The sequence below is a fragment of the Saccharomyces mikatae genome (assembly GCF_947241705.1).
Source record: "Saccharomyces mikatae IFO 1815 strain IFO1815 genome assembly, chromosome: 13".
NCBI lineage: Eukaryota > Fungi > Ascomycota > Saccharomycetes > Saccharomycetales > Saccharomycetaceae > Saccharomyces > Saccharomyces mikatae.
In genome coordinates this window covers 606636-627665 of record NC_079268.1, presented here as the reverse complement: position 1 = coordinate 627665, position 21030 = coordinate 606636, and the positions used below count along the sequence as shown (strand labels likewise).

General features: G+C 37.9%; 11 protein-coding genes across 11 annotated transcripts; 4 read left to right on the top strand and 7 right to left on the bottom strand.

The window, feature by feature from the left end:
• Positions 1–398: 398 nt before the first annotated feature.
• On the top strand, positions 399–1037 carry RGM1 (Rgm1p; the record flags this gene model as incomplete). Its single annotated transcript, XM_056224901.1, has 1 exon — positions 399–1037. The coding sequence occupies one exon, from the start codon at positions 399–401 to the stop codon at positions 1035–1037; it is 639 nt and encodes a 212-aa protein (XP_056078773.1).
• A 441-nt stretch (positions 1038–1478) lies between these two features.
• On the top strand, positions 1479–1943 carry SMKI13G3030 (uncharacterized protein; the record flags this gene model as incomplete). Its single annotated transcript, XM_056224900.1, has 1 exon — positions 1479–1943. The coding sequence occupies one exon, from the start codon at positions 1479–1481 to the stop codon at positions 1941–1943; it is 465 nt and encodes a 154-aa protein (XP_056078772.1).
• A 408-nt stretch (positions 1944–2351) lies between these two features.
• On the top strand, positions 2352–3332 carry CTL1 (polynucleotide 5'-phosphatase; the record flags this gene model as incomplete). Its single annotated transcript, XM_056224899.1, has 1 exon — positions 2352–3332. One exon carries the CDS (start codon positions 2352–2354, stop codon positions 3330–3332), a length of 981 nt encoding a protein of 326 aa, XP_056078771.1.
• An 89-nt stretch (positions 3333–3421) lies between these two features.
• On the bottom strand, positions 3422–5707 carry SPT21 (Spt21p; the record flags this gene model as incomplete). The annotated part of the gene is made up of 1 exon (XM_056224898.1): positions 3422–5707. The coding sequence occupies one exon, from the start codon at positions 5705–5707 to the stop codon at positions 3422–3424; it is 2286 nt and encodes a 761-aa protein (XP_056078770.1).
• Positions 5708–6275: 568 nt separating this feature from the next.
• FPY1 (flavin adenine dinucleotide pyrophosphatase) lies at positions 6276–7100 on the bottom strand (the record flags this gene model as incomplete). The annotated part of the gene is made up of 1 exon (XM_056224896.1): positions 6276–7100. The coding sequence occupies one exon, from the start codon at positions 7098–7100 to the stop codon at positions 6276–6278; it is 825 nt and encodes a 274-aa protein (XP_056078769.1).
• Positions 7101–7474: 374 nt separating this feature from the next.
• MMT1 (Mmt1p) lies at positions 7475–9001 on the bottom strand (the record flags this gene model as incomplete). Its single annotated transcript, XM_056224895.1, has 1 exon — positions 7475–9001. The coding sequence occupies one exon, from the start codon at positions 8999–9001 to the stop codon at positions 7475–7477; it is 1527 nt and encodes a 508-aa protein (XP_056078768.1).
• Positions 9002–9590: 589 nt separating this feature from the next.
• ECM5 (Ecm5p) lies at positions 9591–13853 on the bottom strand (the record flags this gene model as incomplete). Its single annotated transcript, XM_056224894.1, has 1 exon — positions 9591–13853. One exon carries the CDS (start codon positions 13851–13853, stop codon positions 9591–9593), a length of 4263 nt encoding a protein of 1420 aa, XP_056078767.1.
• A 498-nt stretch (positions 13854–14351) lies between these two features.
• On the bottom strand, positions 14352–14588 carry SIP18 (Sip18p; the record flags this gene model as incomplete). The annotated part of the gene is made up of 1 exon (XM_056224893.1): positions 14352–14588. One exon carries the CDS (start codon positions 14586–14588, stop codon positions 14352–14354), a length of 237 nt encoding a protein of 78 aa, XP_056078766.1.
• Positions 14589–15248: 660 nt separating this feature from the next.
• Positions 15249–15458, top strand: PAI3 (Pai3p; the record flags this gene model as incomplete). Its single annotated transcript, XM_056224892.1, has 1 exon — positions 15249–15458. The coding sequence occupies one exon, from the start codon at positions 15249–15251 to the stop codon at positions 15456–15458; it is 210 nt and encodes a 69-aa protein (XP_056078765.1).
• A 191-nt stretch (positions 15459–15649) lies between these two features.
• On the bottom strand, positions 15650–18025 carry DDR48 (DNA damage-responsive protein 48; the record flags this gene model as incomplete). Its single annotated transcript, XM_056224891.1, has 1 exon — positions 15650–18025. One exon carries the CDS (start codon positions 18023–18025, stop codon positions 15650–15652), a length of 2376 nt encoding a protein of 791 aa, XP_056078764.1.
• Positions 18026–18548: 523 nt separating this feature from the next.
• Positions 18549–20567, bottom strand: HOT1 (Hot1p; the record flags this gene model as incomplete). The annotated part of the gene is made up of 1 exon (XM_056224890.1): positions 18549–20567. One exon carries the CDS (start codon positions 20565–20567, stop codon positions 18549–18551), a length of 2019 nt encoding a protein of 672 aa, XP_056078763.1.
• Between the last annotated feature and the right edge of the window lie 463 nt (positions 20568–21030).

Below are 21030 nucleotides of genomic sequence, written 5' to 3'. Positions count from 1 at the left end.
GACTTTTCAATGTCACTGCACGAAACATTAACTTACGTGGACGCCGGACTCTCAAGCCATGAGAAAGTTTATCTTTATTGAAGTATAATTTCCCTTTACTCAATTCCTGAGAATTTTTATCTTCGATCATTTCCTATTTTTTTCTTTTTTTTTTTTCCCCTTCTCTTACTTTCTGATTTTTTTTCATTCCTCAGCGGATCCCTTCAATCGTTTATAACATCATTTTCCTTCTCTTTCTTTCATTGTATCTTCTTAGATTCAACTAGTGTTTGTGTTTATAAGAACAGACGCCACCTTCTCTTTCTTTCGTGTATTCTTGATTCAATTGCGACTCCATAGCACCAATAATCCCCACTTACATCTGTAGCCTAAGAAAATTAGCATGATACTGGCTAAACATGCGAGGAAAACAACCGAAAAGGAACAAAGAAAACGCTTCTCTCAAGAGAAATTATAGATGCGTGGGGTATCCTGATTGTAACATGAGTTTCAATAGAGCCGAGCATTTGGCTAGACATATTAGGAAACACACAGGGGAGAAACCATTCCAATGCAATATCTGCCTTAAATTCTTTAGTAGAATCGATAACTTAAGACAGCATCAATCTTCTGTTCATTCGGACGTCGATCTTATGTCCCTACGTAGACTGCAACAGTCCGCAAATAACACTGCGAACGAACCAAACGCAACAACAAGAATGTTTCCGCAATTACGTCCATACGGAATCGTTGTACAGCCTACCCCCGTTCCTTACAATCTCCCCATAGCGACTCCCGCTAGCCCACAAAATACAATCTCTCTTTACGCTCCACCATACTTCCCGCATCCTATTCCATCTGCACCTATCCCTTTGCCACACCAACCTCCCCCACTTCCAGTATACAGCTACATGCAACCACTCTTTCTGAATCACACTCCTATCCAGAATCGCAACATTGTCGAACTCCCTCCGGATAGTAACGACACTTCAGCAGCGCCGCCTAAGGCGCAAGGTTTCAACCAGACCAAGGACGTTTCCCCAGACATAAAAAAATAACCTCTAACGAATACACACCATCATCCTTCAAGCCGCATCACTATTGCAATTGTACCCTCTTGGCCATTCGTGTTCGCAGTGGTTGCCGTTATAACGCTGATATTTCGATATCACTTGCCGTTTGCGCATCTCCGCGCCCTTAAAATACATCCGCTTCTGTTGAGAAATGCCGAGCATAAAAATGCCGAAAATATAAAAAGAACAAGAACAATCAATACCCTTCGAGCGCAACACTGCCTCCCCCCTCCACGCAACTTTAGTCGCACTCCGTACGTTTGTGCCGTCTATAGCAACCGTTTTGTATCGCTTTATCAACCTTGCTTGTTAGATAATAAGCAGTGTTTTACTTTACGGATTGTTTATAAGGAATTTGTTCCTCAACCCCTTATATTTGCTGCTTCCCCTACCCTAATTCTGTTCATTTCATAATAAAAAACGAAAATGACTCCACTTTTGCAAGCGGAAGCAAAAATGAACACGAGTCTCTACCTCACAGAAAACAACCAACAACATGAATTCAGTCTCGGCAGCTCTCATTCTTTCTATTCTTCCTCGGTGCCCAACAGTGAAAATAACTCAGGAATTTTCAGCCATAACTCTGTCAATAATAGCAGGGTGAGCTCCAATGACGAGTTCACCATTCAACAAGATGGAATGAACACCATAATGTATAAGAACAATATCAGTAAGACTTTCGAAGACGACATTTTCTATTGTCCAAGAAGTTTGCTCACTCCAGAGGAACAAGTGGTATACCAGGAAATTGACAAGTATTACATGGAACAAGCTCTATTGACCCAGTTACAGATCTCTCAAACATGTTCTTCGTCCACTCCAAAAGAGGAAAAAACTGCTAAGTTTAATCCCTACACTTCAAAGAGCTTCAGTCCCGCTTCTTCTGAATAGCCGACGAACACATCCACTACAAGCATGGGCATCTTTTCCTTTCCTTCAATTTCTTTCCTTTTACTATTCTGGGTATTTCTTATCAATCGGTTAAACTATGTATTACGTCAAAGCTTCTTTAATATCTCTTTGTATTCTTCGTGACAAACTGTTCATTTCATTTCATTTATTTTTATCAGCAATTCTGGGGCTACAGGTAGACGTGGCAGAGAAAACTTTATTTTTCTATTATTGTGACGGGATCATTTTATATATTATATACACTTTTATAGGGAAAAACTTATTCTCACTATTTTGTCTGCTTTTTTTTTCTCGCCTCAAGATTACTTTGCTTGTAAAGCAGCTTAATGGGGAAGGAAAAAAAGGTACTGAAAAGGAAATATGAAAACATTATAACAAGTTCCAGATATGGCTGATCAACCCGAGGCTTCTTCCAGTAGCAGAAATTCTCATGGAAATACCAGGACAGATAACGTGGATATTGATGTTACTCCAAAGCTGAGAAGCTTACATATCTCGGAAACTGCTAAACCTCTGAAATCAGTGGGAACATCATTTGAAGTTGCAAAGAGTAAGTCGAGAATCGCCATAGAATTTCATAAAAATGTTTGTAAACTAGTGTGGACTCATCTTTCTTGTATTGATAAAACCTCGATACCTCATATTGAGATCGAAATGAAATTTGGTGTAATAACAGACAAAAAAACACACCGCAGAATAATAGTGCCACGCAACAACCCTTCCATTGTTCAAAACAGAACTAGTCGGTTAATATCTAACGTCTCTAAGAAAACATTTACAAGTTTTCAAGAGTCCTTCCTTTTGCAACCAAATAATCCAAGTAAAAGTACGCCAAGGGTAGTTCAACAGATACACACGCACACTAAAGATTCGATATATAACTGCAAAAGTATTTCGAAATCCGATAAATTAGCTTCTTGGCGTTGCTCAGAAAACCTAAAAAGCAAAGAACTAAAAGGTACTTACGTCAAAAAGATTCGCATCAAGGATTTTCTTATACACTACCCTCATAGTTTATTAGACGCTAAAATAAGCATCAGTCTCGAAGTACCTCAACACGCGGCGTCTGCAGTTTTCAAGGATCATCCTTCAATCTTACAAAGATTCAAAAATCGCTCCACGTTCTGCTTCAGTAATAAAGTACCTTTACATCTGGATTTGACTAAAGTTACTACTAAACGAAGTGGTTCTTCCCGTCGATCGACGTCACATGAAGTGGAGATAGAAATGGATCCCATATTTAAGGAGGCAGTTATTGCTAAGGATAAGGAAAAATTCAGTGAATACATGTTCTTGTTTTTGAATACAAGTGACCTCATACGTAAGGCAGGCGAATGTATGGATATAGTGGTGACACAAGAATGCTAAATATAACCTTCTTTTCGTTCTCTGTAGAATGCCTTATGTATGATTGGGTATATCTATATATGCTGCGTTATTGAGTATTTCATTTATTGTTAGTCTTTCAAAGACTGAAATTCACCGATGGGACTCGTTACCACCTGGCTTCCTGCTCTTCTAGAGATAACAAAAGTTGAAAATAAATCGTTGGTTTTATCACTCTCATCATCATTAACAATATCTTGTTCTTGCTCTCCGTCAACCATAGCTTCAGATAATTCTATGGGTTGATGGTAATTGAACATCCCACATGGTGAAGAGGGTATTGCCTTTTGTTTCTTAAGTACTTCCTCCTCCTCGTCCTCCTCGTCCGGACCTTCTTCATGAGGTCTCTTACTTTGATGAACTTCTGAAAGACTAATTAGCTTCTTTGAAGTGGTAGCGTTATCAGAAACTGGTTGATCAGCTGGAGTTGAAAAATTCATAAGCCCTGGCGGAGGTTTTGAGCTATCCGAGTCTATTATGTACGTTTTTCTCTCTTTTGTATCATTATCAGAGGGAGTATCATCACTATTATCAACTGAATTCGAAGTTGATCCTCCCTTGACTGGCATAAGTTGCATATTCGTTGCCGAACTTGAATGGGTAAGTTCAATTAACGGTATAGACAACGATTCTATTGGAGAAGTCTTGTCAACGTCACTAGGCATCGAAATCTTACTATTTTGTACTACTTCCAAGTCATTACCATCTTCATTTTCCAAGGCAATAGTGTTGCAAGTGTTTGGGTCGTTGAGTGTTGTAGAAGAGGGCTTCGAATTTTGTTGATTAAGATGGGAGCCACTTACGGAAGCTGGTGATTCGAAGAAATTGAAATTGGACAACCATCCCATCTCGTCTTTAAATTCTACGTCCGAAAAGTCATTCATGGGGAACTCCGTACCGAAATCTATCTCGTCATAAAGCTTGTTTTCTTTACCAGCTATGTTTTGTGGTGGGATGTTTTCTTTATCAATTTCATTAGTTAGGGACGTTTTATGTTGTTTTTGTTTCTGCTGCACTTTCTGTCCTTGACTAACTGATTCTGTTAATATGTCATTTATAATTAAGTCAACGCTATCGCTCAATGGTCCCGCTAAAGATGACCGCCTGGGGGCTACCTGCGTGGGCTTGACGGAATTTTTAGAATATGAATTCTTTACTTTGACAATGGTCTGTTTATCACTTACTTTTTTTTCATTGTTGATCTTCGGTACTTGTTTAGAATTAACGTTTACTGAGGCCAGTTTTTTGGCCATCGTTGCTGTTGTTGTAGTGGATGCTTTTTTTGTGGATTTCCGTTTGTTGAGCATGAAGTCAAACCTCTTGCTTACCGAATCATCGATCTTAGTCTTTTGAATAGTATTATCGTTTTGTAAAGTGTTAATTTCATAGGCTATGTTTTGGTGTTGGTTATTCTGTTGGTTAGCTTCTGTTTTTCTATCTGCCAAGTATATTTTGTGCGCAATTGAATTTCTTGGGAAACCAGTGTTGGTTGTATTTGGTTTAAGGTTCCAGATAGGCAGAGACTGTGTTCTAACAGCTTTCGGAGCAGGCATTGGATTGGTCTGCCTTCGTCCTGAAGTCCCACTACTAGTATTATTCACTATTATTGTGGTCCTAGTATTCTTTGAATTTTTCATTTGGTTTGTTTTGGAAAGTGTTTGCGTTCTTGAGGTAAATGGAAATGTTGTTGATGAGAGAGAAGGGGACTGCATTTGATAACCTGATAATCTAGGATTCGAAGTGCGGTTACAAGAGTTCCTTGTGCTAGTTATAACCTTAGAGAATCTTAGTTTAACTTCCAAAGTCTCTTCTGGAACTTGGCTGTTTCCAACCCTTCCATTTTTACTCGAGGCGTTACTGTACGATCTTCGTAGTAAAGCAGAAACATTGGAGCAAACTCTTCCTGTCACTATGAAAGATTCATCCTCATACTCTTCGTCAATCACTTCATTACGCTCCTCATTTTCTTCTTCACCCATATCGTTTTCTGTATGCTGGTAAGGGCTGTTATAAACTTTATGGAACTTTTTTCGAAGTTTGGAAAGAAGACCAAGACTTACTAATGGCTCATCAACTTCACAGATATCACGGTAATATAGGTTGTAGTCATGTCCATCTTTTAAGGTATCATGATCCAATACTTCGGGAGAATTTAGATATATTTCGTTTAATATGGTTTTCAAATGGATTGCGCCAATTCGCAACTCTGTCTGCTCATTTGATGTTGTTGAAAATGGGCTATGGATACTAGCTACTCTTACCTGTGTTGGAGCCCTAGAGCGAGCCAAATAACTCCCATTGGACCCATTGTCTAATGTATAAAGTATTTTCAATGTCATTTGAGAAAGTTCTGACATTTTTACCAGGGTCTTTTTTTTACTTATTGTAAGCGAATACCAATTTCAATTCCAGCCTAAGTTTCACTTGCACTTTATTGAATAAGCAGGAATTCTGTCTTGACTAATTATTACTGAGAAGCTGCTTATAAAAGAGGAAAAGCAATTTAACTCTACACTCACACCAAGTCGATGCAGATCCCAAGAGCCGGCGAAACCCTTCATACAAAAGGCTTCTCCATACACATTTTTCCTAACGCGACGCGTTTTTCTTTTACCTATTCTCTTCTAGGCAATATCACGAAAAAAACGCGACTATGAAGATTTTTCCTTTCATGCAACCTTGTGCTTGTTGAATGTAGCAAGTGCTTTTGTGCTGGTTTAGCATTTTCAGAAGTGTATTTCTAAGACCTTTCTTCAACTGCTTGATGCTCTAAAATAACAGCAATGCTTTTTGCATGGTATCTTCCCATCACAAGCATTTGTATACTTTCTCCTATTGCATGGAAAATATCACTAGGGATAAATAAGGAAGTTTCCTTTTCAAAGATCTCTATATCTATACACATATTGCTAAATATTGGGGTATTCAGCTCTCCTGGTTAGAAAATTTGTCTTCAAGTTCAGATGAGATTACTTCCCCCTCAAGGTTATTAACAACTCTATTGACAATGTTTCTTAGATATGGGTCGTCTTTCTTTTCTCCCAAAATACTGACTGTGTTGAACCCCATACCAAAATGTGGGTATGAGCCTATTTTGATCGCATCTGAAACTAGAACCGATTCATCTTGAATCGATTTTAACTCTTTAGAAATTTGAGACTCAGTTAGCCGTGTTCTAACAAAATAACGAACATATTCACGTGGGTCCTTTTCTAAATTATATATTTTTTTCAAAGTTGGAGTAAAAGCTTTTAGCATTCTTGCAAATAGTTGTGGGATACCGGGCAATATGTACACTTTGTGAGAAATAGAACAAATGGGAACCCATAAATCATCACACACATAATAATTTCTAACATTTTTACCCTTCGGCATTGTTGCCATTTGATAGTGTGCCTTTAAAGCATCACTATCAAGCCTTGCTTCTGGGTCAGACTTGCGCCTCATCCTCTCTTTACATTCTTCATCTATCTCACAAGGCAGATCAAAGCTTTTCGCCATACATTCATAAGTAATATCATCATGCGTGGGACCGATTCCACCTGTACTAATAATGAAATCGTGATTTTTGACTAATCTTCTCACAGTGTCAACGATTTGTTTCTCATCATCTCCTATAGTTGCTATTTCCTTTAATTGGATTCCATGATCAAAACAGTATTTTGCGAAAAAAGTGGAGTTAGTATCAACAACTTTTCCATTGAGCACTTCATCACCAATAATAATACAGGCTGCAGTTACTTTCACCATTTGCTTTTTCAACAATATATACTGCGTCCGTTACAGTAACTCTTTATATTGTTACTACATCCCAATAGGAACCGCTATTGTTATCCCTCACTTTTCCCTTTTTAGTCTGTCGCACAATGATAGTCGCTTTCCACGTACTGCCAACAAAGAAAATCGTGAACATCAAATCAAAAATACTATAATTTCTTATGATTTATTTTATAAATAATAAATGCAAATTGTATATAAACCGTACATACATCTAGATACGATATACCTGATAAATGTAACCGTATTGTCTCTCCTTTTTTTTGTCCTTTTATTATTGTGAAATACATTCCAGGTATATTCGATTTTTTTCTTTCCATTCTTCACAAATTGTTACTATGGGTAGCTCAATTATGAGTGTGCGCGTGATTGTGCTTGAAAAGAACATTTTCTTTGTAATTCTGTGATTTTTTTTCTTGATCATTTTCCTCTTCTTTTTTAGCTTCCACATATTCGATGTCCAGTCTTCTCAAATTTGATAGGTCATTGGTTAATATGTCACGTAAATGATGTGTTACAATTTCAAACTCGTTAAGGCCTAAAACATTACCCCATTTTTGTAAAGGAACTTCTAAGGTTAAATGTCCACGTAAATTGGGTCCTGAAGATAGTAATGTTAACTCTTTTAAACCATAGGGTTTCTTGGAATTGTTATTAGAAATCATTTTGTTTAACGTATCCTTGACTAGAGCTTCTATCTCCAGGTAGCGTGGATCATCATGAGAGACAGATTGGTCGATTAGCTCCTTTATAGCAATGCACATACCTTCACCACCTGCTTTAATAATCAACCCCGAAACAATTAAACCACCAATTGTGTCTAATGATTGTATATTAACTAAATAGCCCGTACTAATTGCCACCAAAGCAACAAGAGAAGTTAGTGAATCAACACGATGATGCCAAGCATTTGCCATTAGCACATTTGAACTAGTGTCGATGGCAATCTTTCTTGTGGCCCGAAAGATCCACTCTTTAGCTGCAATGGAAGCGGCGGCAATCCAAGCGGCATTGATATCAGTAACATCTTCGATAATGTCTTCAGAATAAGTATGAGTATGACCTAGATTTCCTAAAGTGTCAATAATTGCATGTGGAATTATGGGCCCTACAAGCGCGCACAAAGAACTCCAACCTATAGATATACCAGCCATGGCTAATATTGTGGATACTGCCAGGGAACCGACAGTTTCAATTTTCCCATACCCGTATGGATAGTCAGACGTTGGCTTGTTGGCTGCTAGCCCTACTGAAAGTAAGGTTAATAAATCAGACACCATATCACTTATTGCGTGGATGGCATCTGCAAACAATGCCTGCGAATGGAATACGATACCGCCAAAAAACTTGCCTATGGCAATGCCAACGTTTACACCTAAACCTACCCACGTAATTCTTACGCCTGCATTCTTTCTAATCTGCTCAGTACTGAGTACTAATAATGGGTTGTGTGTAGCGTGAGAATGGGTATGTCCATGAGAATGTGTATGAGAATGCAGATTTGAAGAAGAAGATTCATGCACGTGCTCACGTTTACTATTGTAGTCTCGTATCGTGCCTAATGAAATTAAATCGTTTTGTTCTGTCTCTGATTCGCGTAAATGAACATGATCATGAGTGTTGAATGCCTCTGCTAGTTTCTGGTATTGAGGATTTTTTTCCAATTCTTGTATTGCAGCCTTTTCGATTTCAGCTTGTTTTTGTAACTCGTTTACTTCAACATGTACTTTATTAGAGTGATGTTTGTTTATACCGCTCGATTCGACTCTTACTCCAGTACTTATATGAAGATGACCCTTCCTTGTCAGCAGTACTGGACATGCTTTTGGAAGGGTGATCCTTATACGTGACCTTCTAACACAAATTCTTAGCATTTAGGATGTAGAAAAAGAAGGAGATGATCGTATGATGAAAAAATATATCAATAAGTTTCTTTTCTTAATTATCTAAACAAATTAACAGAAATCGAAGGATATAAGCCTCAAATCAAAGTTGCCAATAGTTCTAAAATTTCGGCCGATGTTTAATTGCTTGAAGTTGTCATGGAAATGTGCTTTTTTTATTTTTTCTAAATCTCGAGGAAAATTACCTTGGCGCGTTCTGCCTACGAACGAAAGCAGAAGAACAATTGTTACGTAAGGAGGGGTGATCAAGAAACGGTCAACACACACCAATAGACATCAGTATTGACAGCAAAATACGCTTTGACAATTGCTAAGGTGGCTTTTCTAAATTTTGGAGTATTTTTTTCTCTGGGATCATTTTTATTTCGCAGACACCCATTACAAATGGCTTCTGCAATATGTAACTACTGCCAACCAAAGAAAACACCGTAGGGTGTTTAAGTACGACTAAACGAGGTATAAACAATAAAAAGGAAAGGGTGCGTGTAATATGGGAATGCACCGGTACATACTTGGATAAGTAAAAAAGTTTTTCCTATCAAAAAGATAGTATCTGATTTTAGTTTGAAATTCCTGTGATTATAGTTGTTCCGTTCTCTTCGAGTCTTTGTACAGCTTTTGCATCTTTCATTTGACAATATTGCCTTAAGGGACCCGTCAGATCAGCGAAGCCGCACCTCGAACCTTTTGACTTTCGTAGGTAATATTTGATCTTGTGTATAGACGCCGACTGATCTATAGAATCATCAGTAAATAATTCTGCTTCCATTTTGCTCTTAAAGTTTAATGCGTATGCAAAAATGTCAAAGAGATTCTTCAGAACAGGAGGTTTCGGAACAATATTTAGTTTCAAAGATTCTATTAAGAGTTCCTTCAAGTCGTCAAATTCAAAAATCACGTCTTCTGTACCCTTGACATCAGGAGGGGCGCATATTGCGCAAACAAAGAATACATTAGGATCATCAGGTGAAACCCACTCACCGTCGTTGACACAATCCATATGGTACCACTCCTTACAAATTTCACATTCCACCATGGCAGTATGTTCTTCAACTTTTCTACAAAAGCAATATTTCGTTTGATGGTCAGTACACTCCTCTAGAGAAATGTATCTGTCCGATCCCAAATCCAAGCATCTGAAGATCAAGGGTAGTATCTTGGAGAATTTGTTATTTTGCATTATCTGGCCTAGGTGCCGGTTCCATAATCTGTAGCTTTTTAGCTCTTTCTTGGTCCTAACTTGGTCAGAATTATCACCGACTGATGGCCTTTTATCTAATATTGAACCATTAAAATGATTAACAAACTTCATGAAATTGGGATCACTCTTCCTGATAAGTCCATCCATTCTATCAATACCATCGACGCTATAAGAAATGTTCACATTGTTTACATTGTTCACTCTTTTTGCATGTTCAATTTCTCTCATAACGTGATCAAGCTCACTGAAAAAACTACTGTGTATGGGTAAGCGATGTTCCTCTATACTGAGTAAAATATTCTCCAGATCACTCAGGGATATTTTTGAGGGTGGGTCCTTTTTTAAGAAAACTCGAACTTTTTGCATCACCTCTTGGTATTCTAAAATCAGCTGTCTTATTTTCCCTATCTTATCTATATCTTCAACGTGACAGTACTTCAACCCAAATTCGAAGTAAGAATATAGCAACGGGAGTGTGTATTTTGCAGGATCTTCATTCTTGATATCATTTCGCTCGATGAATATACGCTCATAAACTGATAACCACTCAAGTCTGCAAATTTTTCTGGTCAACTTAGTCCAATAAGAAACCTTTAATGGGATATTTAACGATCTTTGATATAATTCCTTGAGCAAATGTAAATTATTACCTTCAACAATATCCCTATTATCAATGGGGAATTGTCGGGATACATGATACAGTCTGGCAATCGTTGACTTTTCTGGAAAATCAATTGAACACCTCTGTACTCTTCCATACAAGCACACCAAGTCATGAGCCGTTTTATTAGAGAACTTAAGCGGTAGAGGATGTAAATCAAAACCGTTACCGAAATCAACATTTTTAATATTACGGGAAAGATACACACAAGCTGCAATAAACTTTTTGCATTCTTCAATAAGTAGGAAGGAGTCATCAAGATTGGAGCGTAAGATTCGATTAAATTCAGTATTACTGTCAGTATGGGAAATCAAATACTGTATAATATTCAATGGTACTGTTCTGTGTCTGAAAGTGGAAGTCATTAACATTTTCCACTTCTTTTCAAAATTTTCATCGTGGACTACCAGACAGGAATTTAAAGAATTATCCAAGCCGTCGAGAGCAGCATTTAGACTCGCCTTATCGAAATATAGGTGTAAGGAAATGTTGAGGTTACCAGCTTTGTCATGTATTGGGATGTCACATACCCTATGAATAGCGCTTCCTGTTTCTTCTAGCAATGCTAAAAATTCTTTCAGAGATAGAACACGTTGCAAGGTACCATGAGTCATAACAATCTTTGAAATACCGGTAGACGTTAAACTAATATCCGAAAAAAAATTCAGTTTGTTATAGACTACATCCACAGTGCCAACTAAATCTCTTAACTTTTTGCGGTTTTCCGCTTCGCTATGAACGTAGGTACTTATTAAACGACGACATGTCTTCTTTAGATCTGAATTATCTGAATTTAGTAAAATGTTGATCATTAATTGATTTACGTCTAAAGCTGGGAGTAATCCCATCTTAGATATCCATTTTTCTGCCTCGAAACTGAATTTCAGCCATGAGATGGGTGCAAAAGTTGCGTTTTGAGATAGATAGAAACCTGATCCGACACAACACGTGAAAGCCTTTGGGAATTTGAAAATGTACGAGCCTTGCTCCTGCGATGCTTTATAAAGTTGAATGCCGTTGGCTAAGATGAAATTAGGTTTAAATAGCAAATCACTTTGTGAACCATCATGTAAGTTATTTTCTAGTGTCCTATACTCAGAAGATAAATTTCTTGAGTTACCTCCCGTATTTAAAAAATCAGTAAATTTCTCTGCCTCTAAGAATGACTTGTAAAAGTCAGTTTCAGAAAAACTTCTCCACTCCTCATCAGAAGTGAAATAGTGCGGCCGTGACTGCAAAGTATCCCATTCTTTTTCCCCTCGAGCCATTAGACTTTCGAATTTCTCCATATCTTTGGGTGCAATACTGTATAACATTTTTGTAGAACCCAAATGATTGTAATCAATTGAAGGCAAAAAATGATCCGAAACAGACCAACCTTGACAAGAAAATAACATTCCGACATCATAAACGGTTCTTGTAAAATTAGCCATATCTAAATCAAGGTGTTTCAAAAGCGATAATTTATTTAATGGGATGTTGTCTAGATTCCATCGATCCAAGATTTTTTTAATGGTGAACTTCTCATTAAACGAATTGGTTATTGGTGATCTTGTATGAGAAATTAGACCAAGACCGGTATCGATCTCGAAATCCATAAAATGCTCCGATAACAAATCAAAGTATAACTTCTCAAACTCTTCTTGAGGTAACGTCATGTCGTTTGCAAATAAAATTGGGTATTTATTCTTATATTTTGTCACAATAGCACGGAAAACCGCTTGACTTTTTTCGTAATACTGTCTCAAGTTGTAAACAGGAGAGGTTTTTGTTTCATACTTACTTTTATCGTATATCTCCATACCATTATCCCAGAAAGTGAAATCGTATCCTGGTAAGGTGTCCTCTGTTGATTGTGTATAGCCCTCTTTATGCTCAGTTACAGAGTCAAAATAAGTTCGAAACCCTTTCATGTGCTTTATGTCCTTCATTCTTTTAAACTCATGGTTAATTGATCCGGCTCTAAATACTTCATGATTTATTCTAGTTCTTTTGTAAAGAGGCTCCTCTCCCTTCTCTAAGATTTCTTCTCCATCCCTTTTTCCTTGATTTAAATGATGAGATATCGAAAATTCATCTAGTTCTTCATTAGTTTCGTTATTACGTACGCTTTCTTGTTTTTCTTCATACCTATCAAAATCCACTAGTATTTTCGCATAAGCGGACCTTAAAGAAGTTGATAACGAGCTCATAATTTTGCCTGAATAACCCAATTCCCTTCCAATTTGTGCCCACAATTTTTTCTCACAAACTGCATTAAACCCTCCCCTTAGTTTTACACAACTTCTCAGTCGGTATAAATTCAGGGGCCGTTTATCGATGCTTGGAATCTTCGTAAGAGAACTTTTTCTTTTGATTTTATTGTGGAAATCGTAAAGCCTAGCATGGAAGTTAACTATTTGGGCCCTTCGTAATTCATCGGAATCAAAGATTTGTTTTCTTGCTCTGAACCAGAAGCGATCCATATTGACATTTAGTTGAGCAAAATTATCGGCATCTGATGCAATTTTTAACTTCACGCAACCATAAATTGACCCTAAGTCTTGTACTAGTTCATAAAACTCTATTGGGTCTGGGAGCTCCTCTTTCGCTACGGTAAAAGTTGGGATAGTGTGTGGAGATATCTGGTAGAATAAGCCCGTCTTTTCATGATATACTTTTGCAGGTATATCCTCAGGTGGCTCCACTAAATCTATGCCCTTTATTGCTTCAGGTATAAATGGTACAGTGGTAGGAGTTTTGAATTGTGTGGAGAGAAATGGGTTAGAATAATTACCTGAAATAGAAATTGCAGCGCTTTCCGGTGATTTTAACGATTTGATTGAGGGTTGCTCTTGAACCTCTAATTCGGCATTTGTAACTGCAGAGCTTTCATTAGATTGTTTTTGCAGCATTACCTTCTCCGTAACTGGTTCATTCAGGATATGAGATATTTTTGTAACGAAGTCATGACCACTCATTATATTACTACTATAAGGGACGTCGTGCAAGAATATATAGTTATGATGGATTAAAACTTGGAATAACCGCCGAAAAAGAATTATTTAAAAGTATTCTTTAAAACGCCTACGTCTCAAGTGCTCTTGAAACTGAAATATTCTTTTATCGGGCACCGCGGGGTTGATGTATTGATGATTATTATTTTAAAAGTCCATAAATTCATTGGATTCAGTCACCGTTCTGACTGCTGAATATTAGAAACAAAATAAAAAATAAAAGGGTGCCAATAATGCGACAAGTAAGCATGCATTATGATATCTATTTTACACCTAAGTGAACGAAGTAGACTATACGAATGGGTGAGTATTAAAATGAGTTAAGTAAGTCCGTAAAAAAAAACTTGAAAAAAAAGTGAGATTATCAATTGAATATAAAAAACTAACCTAAACATAAACAATTCATAAATAAGTCATTAAAGAGTAAAGCGAATCAATGATTACACCCAATGATGTTTGTGACTATTTCTTCATATTCTCATATGTTTTCCAGTCGTTTGCAATGCCTCTACCAGCATTCATCTTTCCTTCAGACTGATCCTGTCCCATCTTCATCTTTCCCTCAAACTGATCATGACCCATACCCATGTCCATGTTTGTATCCTTTTCCTTGTTGGAGGACCTGGTACTCTTCCCTTTTTGGTGAGAATCGTCGTTACCTTGTAGTTTTTCAGCGAATTTGTTCATCATGTTAGACATCTTGATTTTATTGTTGGATATGCGTTTCTAAAAATTTAGGACTGCAAGAGCGTCGATAAAGATACTCATTCAGAAAGAATTTATGGGCAAAATTAGGTCGGCTTATATATGTTTGTAGAACTGCTTTTGAGGGATACAATTCCTCTTTCATCCATACTATTTATTCTTCATGCTTTGCGCTGGATTCATTCTTATTAACTTATCTTACATGCAGCTGCTCCCTTAAGAAGTATGCTTATTCTTTACTCCTATTTTCGAATAACTATGAACCGTCTAGATTTCCTAGAAAACCCAAACGTATGGCATAAACCTCCCATAGGACACAACATAACGTACAAGCCAACCACGAAAGAGTAAAAGAAGGTGATTATAAGGGGTACCAAGATCGTTTAGGGGAGGCTTAAGGGAGGTGCCGATCATGATGCAGCGGTACGTAATGCTCGTGTGAATTTGTTGACCATGCTGACAGTATAAGGTGGCCAGTGGCCAGGTTTATTGTACAACACTGCGCCTTACTGATGTTGCACATCTCAGGGGCAATTGGCTCCCGGCTAGAATTTGCTATATAACGATAAGCAGAATAGAATTTTATTATGGCCTCGCTGCTTAGTTTATTATAATGAATTAACAAAAGAAACTTCTACAATCAAGACATCTCAAATGAACATCGATCAGCAAAAAGTGAACGAAATATTTCAAAGCTCAAAGGAAAAACTACAAGGTGATGCGAAGGTAGTAAGCGATGCTTTCAAGGAAATGGCAAGTAAAGATGAGAACGGTAATGTTGTTAACACTAGTGATGAAACTGAAAGGCCCGACTACCAAGAGCAATACAATAAATTGAAAGGCGCTGGACACAAGAAAGAATAAGCCTACCGCACTTTTTTGACAGCTTATTTTATACTGACTAATTGTATCTGACAATGTATCGCTAGTTTGAGTGGAAAAGTGCATGAGAACCTCTGCCAATGGGGCTAAATGTCTCTTACATACATTTTTTTTACGTAAGTATAGGCTAAGCAATATAATGTTTTCTATCTGAGAGAAGAAATGAAAATAACCTAGTAATCATCATCACCGCCGTATTGGTTACGATTACCTCTATCGTTAGAACCATAAGAGTCATTGTTGTTGGAGCCATAGGAGTCATTATTGTTGGAACCATAAGAGTCGTCATTGTTAGAGCCATAAGAGCTCTTCTTCTTGTTAGAGGAGCCATAAGAGTCATTGTTAGAAGAACCATAAGAGTCATTGTTAGAAGAACCATAAGAATCATTGTTGTTTGAAGAACCGTAGGTGTCATTGTTGTTGGAACCATATGAGTCGTCATTGTTGGAGCCGTAAGAACTCTTCTTCTTGTTAGAGGAGCCGTAAGAGTCGTCATTGTTGTTAGAAGAACCGTATGAGTCGTCATTGTTGTTGGAACCATATGAGTCGTCATTGTTGGAGCCGTAAGAGCTCTTCTTCTTGTTAGAAGAACCATAAGAGTCGTCATTGTTGTTAGAAGAACCGTATGAGTCGTCATTGTTGTTAGAAGAGCCGTAGGTGTCATTGTTGTTGGAACCATAAGAATCGTCATTGTTAGAGCCATAAGAGCTCTTCTTCTTGTTTGAAGAACCATAAGAGTCGTCATTGTTGTTAGAAGAACCGTAGGTGTCATTGTTGTTGGAACCATAAGAATCGTCATTGTTAGAGCCATAAGAGCTCTTCTTCTTGTTTGAAGAACCATAAGAGTCATTGTTGTTGGAACCATAAGAGTCATTGTTGTTGGAACCATAAGAGTCATTGTTGTTGGAACCATATGAGTCGTCATTGTTAGAGCCGTAAGAGCTCTTCTTCTTGTTAGAAGAACCGTAGGTGTCATCGTTGTTTGAAGAACCGTAGGTGTCATTGTTGTTTGAAGAACCGTAGGTGTCATTGTTGTTGGAACCATAAGAATCGTCATTGTTGGAGCCATAAGAGGTCTTCTTCTTGTTAGAGGAGCCGTAAGAATCGTCATTGTTGTTAGAAGAACCATAAGAATCATCGTTGTTTGAAGAACCGTAGGTGTCATTATTGTTGGAACCATATGAGTCGTCATTGTTGGAGCCGTAAGAACTCTTCTTCTTGTTAGAGGAGCCGTAAGAGTCGTCATTGTTGTTAGAAGAACCGTATGAGTCGTCATTGTTGTTAGAAGAGCCGTAGGTGTCATTGTTGTTGGAACCATAAGAATCGTCATTGTTAGAGCCATAAGAGCTCTTCTTCTTGTTTGAAGAACCATAAGAGTCGTCATTGTTGTTAGAAGAACCGTAGGTGTCATTGTTGTTGGAACCATAAGAATCGTCATTGTTAGAGCCATAAGAGCTCTTCTTCTTGTTTGAAGAACCATAAGAGTCATTGTTGTTGGAACCATAAGAGTCATTGTTGTTGGAACCATAAGAGTCATTGTTGTTGGAACCATATGAGTCGTCATTGTTAGAGCCGTAAGAGCTCTTCTTCTTGTTAGAAGAACCGTAGGTGTCATCGTTGTTTGAAGAACCGTAGGTGTCATTGTTGTTTGAAGAACCGTAGGTGTCATTGTTGTTGGAACCATAAGAATCGTCATTGTTGGAGCCATAAGAGGTCTTCTTCTTGTTAGAGGAGCCGTAAGAATCGTCATTGTTGTTAGAAGAACCATAAGAATCATCGTTGTTTGAAGAACCGTAGGTGTCATTATTGTTGGAACCATATGAGTCGTCATTGTTGGAGCCGTAAGAACTCTTCTTCTTGTTAGAGGAGCCGTAAGAGTCGTCATTGTTGTTAGAAGAACCGTATGAGTCGTCATTGTTGTTAGAAGAGCCGTAGGTGTCATTGTTGTTGGAACCATAAGAATCGTCATTGTTAGAGCCATAAGAGCTCTTCTTCTTGTTTGAAGAACCATAAGAGTCGTCATTGTTGTTAGAAGAACCGTAGGTGTCATTGTTGTTGGAACCATAAGAATCGTCATTGTTAGAGCCATAAGAGCTCTTCTTCTTGTTTGAAGAACCATAAGAGTCATCATTGTTTGAAGAACCATAAGAATCATTGTTGTTAGAAGAACCGTAGGTGTCATCATTGTTGTTAGAACCATAAGAATCGTCATTGTTAGACGAACCGTAGGTGTTGTTATCGTTGTTGTTATTGTTGTTGGAACCATAAGAGTTATCATTATTAGAACCGTAAGAGTCGTCATTGTTAGAGCCATAAGAACTATCGTTATTGTTGTTGTCACTTATAGAAGTATTAGAGAATTGTTGACGAACCTTGGATTCCATTTTGTTAAACCTATCCTCACCAATTTTGCTTTTAAACTGGTTAACTCTATCCTCACCGATCATATTTTCAGCCTTCGAAACATAGTCTGTTTGATTATTGTTCCCAGATCCATTGTCATTGTTATTGCTGCTAGCAAATTGCTTTACTTTATCAAATAAACCCATTGTTATTTTCTTCTCTTACCTGTAGTACTTTATATTTCAGTTTTTAAAAGACTAATGTACAGAAAGTAAAATAAACATTAAGGCGTCTTTTACTACACAACTGATATAGTGCCTACTTATATAATGAAAAGGGGGCGCTGTTGAATTATTTCCAAAGTGGTTGTAAAAGTCCTTGTACGACATTCTTCTGGTTTTTACCCTTTTCGTCGCTGCCAAGCTTGTAAGGGGGGCGATTTGTCATCCTCGAGCCTTCGAGTGGTTTTTTTCGCCTTCCCGAAGCTTTTGGAAGTAACCGCATCTAAAACTGTGGTGGCCCAGCCCATTGCCAGTAACTACTTTGGCCGCATTGATTTACATCATATGCACCTTTCTCAGAATAGAAAACGCATATGTGCGACTCAACTCGTATTCTTCCCTTTCAAAAGAAAATAGTACTAGAAATTTTTGTTGATTAGCCAGAAGGATTCTTGTTGCACTTTTTTCTGTTTCATTCTCACGATTATAAATGATTACAGTATGACCATTATATTCCGGCAAGGCTCTCTTGCAACCAGCCAATGGTTCTTTTCTTAACTTCGCCATCCTCATCATCTTTGTAAAGCCTCTTGTTCTCTAGGGTCTCTATCATCTCTTGTGCTGTTTTGCCTTTTTCCATACCGTTCAGAATAAACTTATAAAGTCTTTTCCGTCTAGAAAAGGTCTTCTTGTTCTTATTCAACCTCCACTTGTTACCATACTTGGATTCAAGATGTTTGATCGATGGTTTGCCTCTTATACCGGTACTGTATTCTTCCCATATAGTCTTTACGTCGGTGGGAGCCTTCAATATCCTGTAATGTAAATCAGAATTGGAATTGAGTCTACTAGCAGTCTCATCATGAAATTTCCTCCTATTGTTGAGAGAGCTACTTTTTTTATGATGCAAATTTTTTCTTCGTTTGTTAAATGACGCGTTCTTCATATCAGTTTCAATCTCATCATCTACTTCATCTTCCTCAGCGGTACTATCTTCTTCATTATCTCTTCCATCGCCTTCGTCATCGCCGTCATCATCATCGTCCTCCTGATAGCCGTCATCATCAACATTGCTTTTCATTGTAATCGGCTTTGAGCAGGGCGGGAAAGTAGAACCTCTGTTTTTATTTACAATGCTCGTGTGCACCCCACTGTTATTACTGGGTAGCAATCCAGACGTAGTACTATCTTGATTAATTAGTTGAGAGAATGATAAAGGCTGCTGAGAATTATTATTGTTCACAGAATGTATAATGTTGGGGTTTGAGGGAAAAGAAGCGTTATCTAGAGCTAAACTGGGCAAATTCAATGCTGCCGTTGTGCCGAAATTATTCAGTGAATTCAGATCGTGAAATGAATTTGAAGCACTGGTGACGCTTGAATGAATAGAGGAAGGAGTATAATTAATGCTGGTTGTTGAATTATGGGAATTTGTCAATGGTGATAGGATTGATGTGGGCTTATGAGCAGCATTGATGCCAAAATTATTAGCGCTAGCATAGTTGTTATTTTGTGTATTTCTTCTGCGCCGTTTAATTCCATTGGGATTCAGCTTGAATGCCTTGTCAGTCGAAGAATTCGGGAATGTAATAGGTGATCGATTTACCGGTTGGTGTGTATGCGCGTTGTGAATTTGTATTTGAGATTGATTCTGATTGGCTTGTGGGTTTAAAGCAGGACCAGTATCTCGGTTCGAAACAGAAATGTTCATATTTTGAGAAACACTGCTCCGGTTAGGTTGATGATCTGGCAAAATGGTAGCTAATGCGTTAGGAAATTGGTTGTTTAAATGTGCGGTATTCGTATTTACATCCATGGTCGCGTTCGTGGCCTGATGTTGACTGGTACCAGAAGATGCATTAGAGAGTCCCGTGTATACTTCGGCACTGTTCTGCTTTCCAGATCCATTATTCTGCATTTTCTGTAAGTAGGTACTACTAACGGCTGATATCGAATTTAACAACTCGATAGCAAATTTATTTTGGGCATTATTGGAGCTTGGCCGTACGATTGGCTGCGCGACTAGTTTGAGCAATATATTCAACTTGTTTAGAACTTTATAATTATCTTGCTTCAAGTTTAAAACCATCGAATTTTGTTCCGCGATCTTGCTGGATAGCGTGTGAAAACTTTCTTCCATCGCGATCATTCTTGCACTCATTTCATCCATCCTTTGAAAAATCTTCAACTGATCCGTTGATATCTCATTTGAGGGTGATTCATTGGTCAAAGACTGGCTTAACAGATGTCCTGGACCCCCCGTATTTGAATTCGAAGCGGAAGCGTTTGAGTTCTTCTTCATGCTTAGTTTTTCACCAATGACTTCCGATCGTTGATTAGAGGCTGTAGATGCTGGAATTGCGGCTGAATTTCCCAAGAGGTTGCTATCCAGCACATTTCCATCGTTGCGGAGTGTGCTGGCGTTACTGCCACTGGCGCTCTCAGAGCCAGTCGCTGGAGAGATGTGAGTGGGCAATGAGAGATCAAGATTGATGTCCATAGCATCTTCATTTACTTGATTGTTCATCTTATACGCATCTTTTCGTATATTAAGTGACAACAAGAAAAGAAAGAGTTTGCCAAAGGTACAGTAAGTCAAAAGTTATGGTGATACTTATGAACTGTTATGCACACGATGGGAAGAGTTACATTACCCATCCCAGGCATTATTGACCTTCACTACGTACCCTAATTATTAGGTTGTTCAGGGGAAAATAAACTTGAGAAAGAACAAAAGCCCTAACAAAATGAATCCGTAGCCCTAAACATTCGTTGGCCCTTTTTTTCTTCTTCGGAACAGTGCGTTATAAAGGAAAATGGCAAATACTAGGTTATCCATAAAACGCCATAACAATTTTCTATTGTAAATACTTTGGGAACTGTGCTCTATCCAGTTATATTTTTTCTTCAGTTGAGTCTTTTGGGGGATAGTGTTTTTACTACAGCGTGGAGAAAGGATTCGTTATATCACATTGAAAACCTAAAGGACT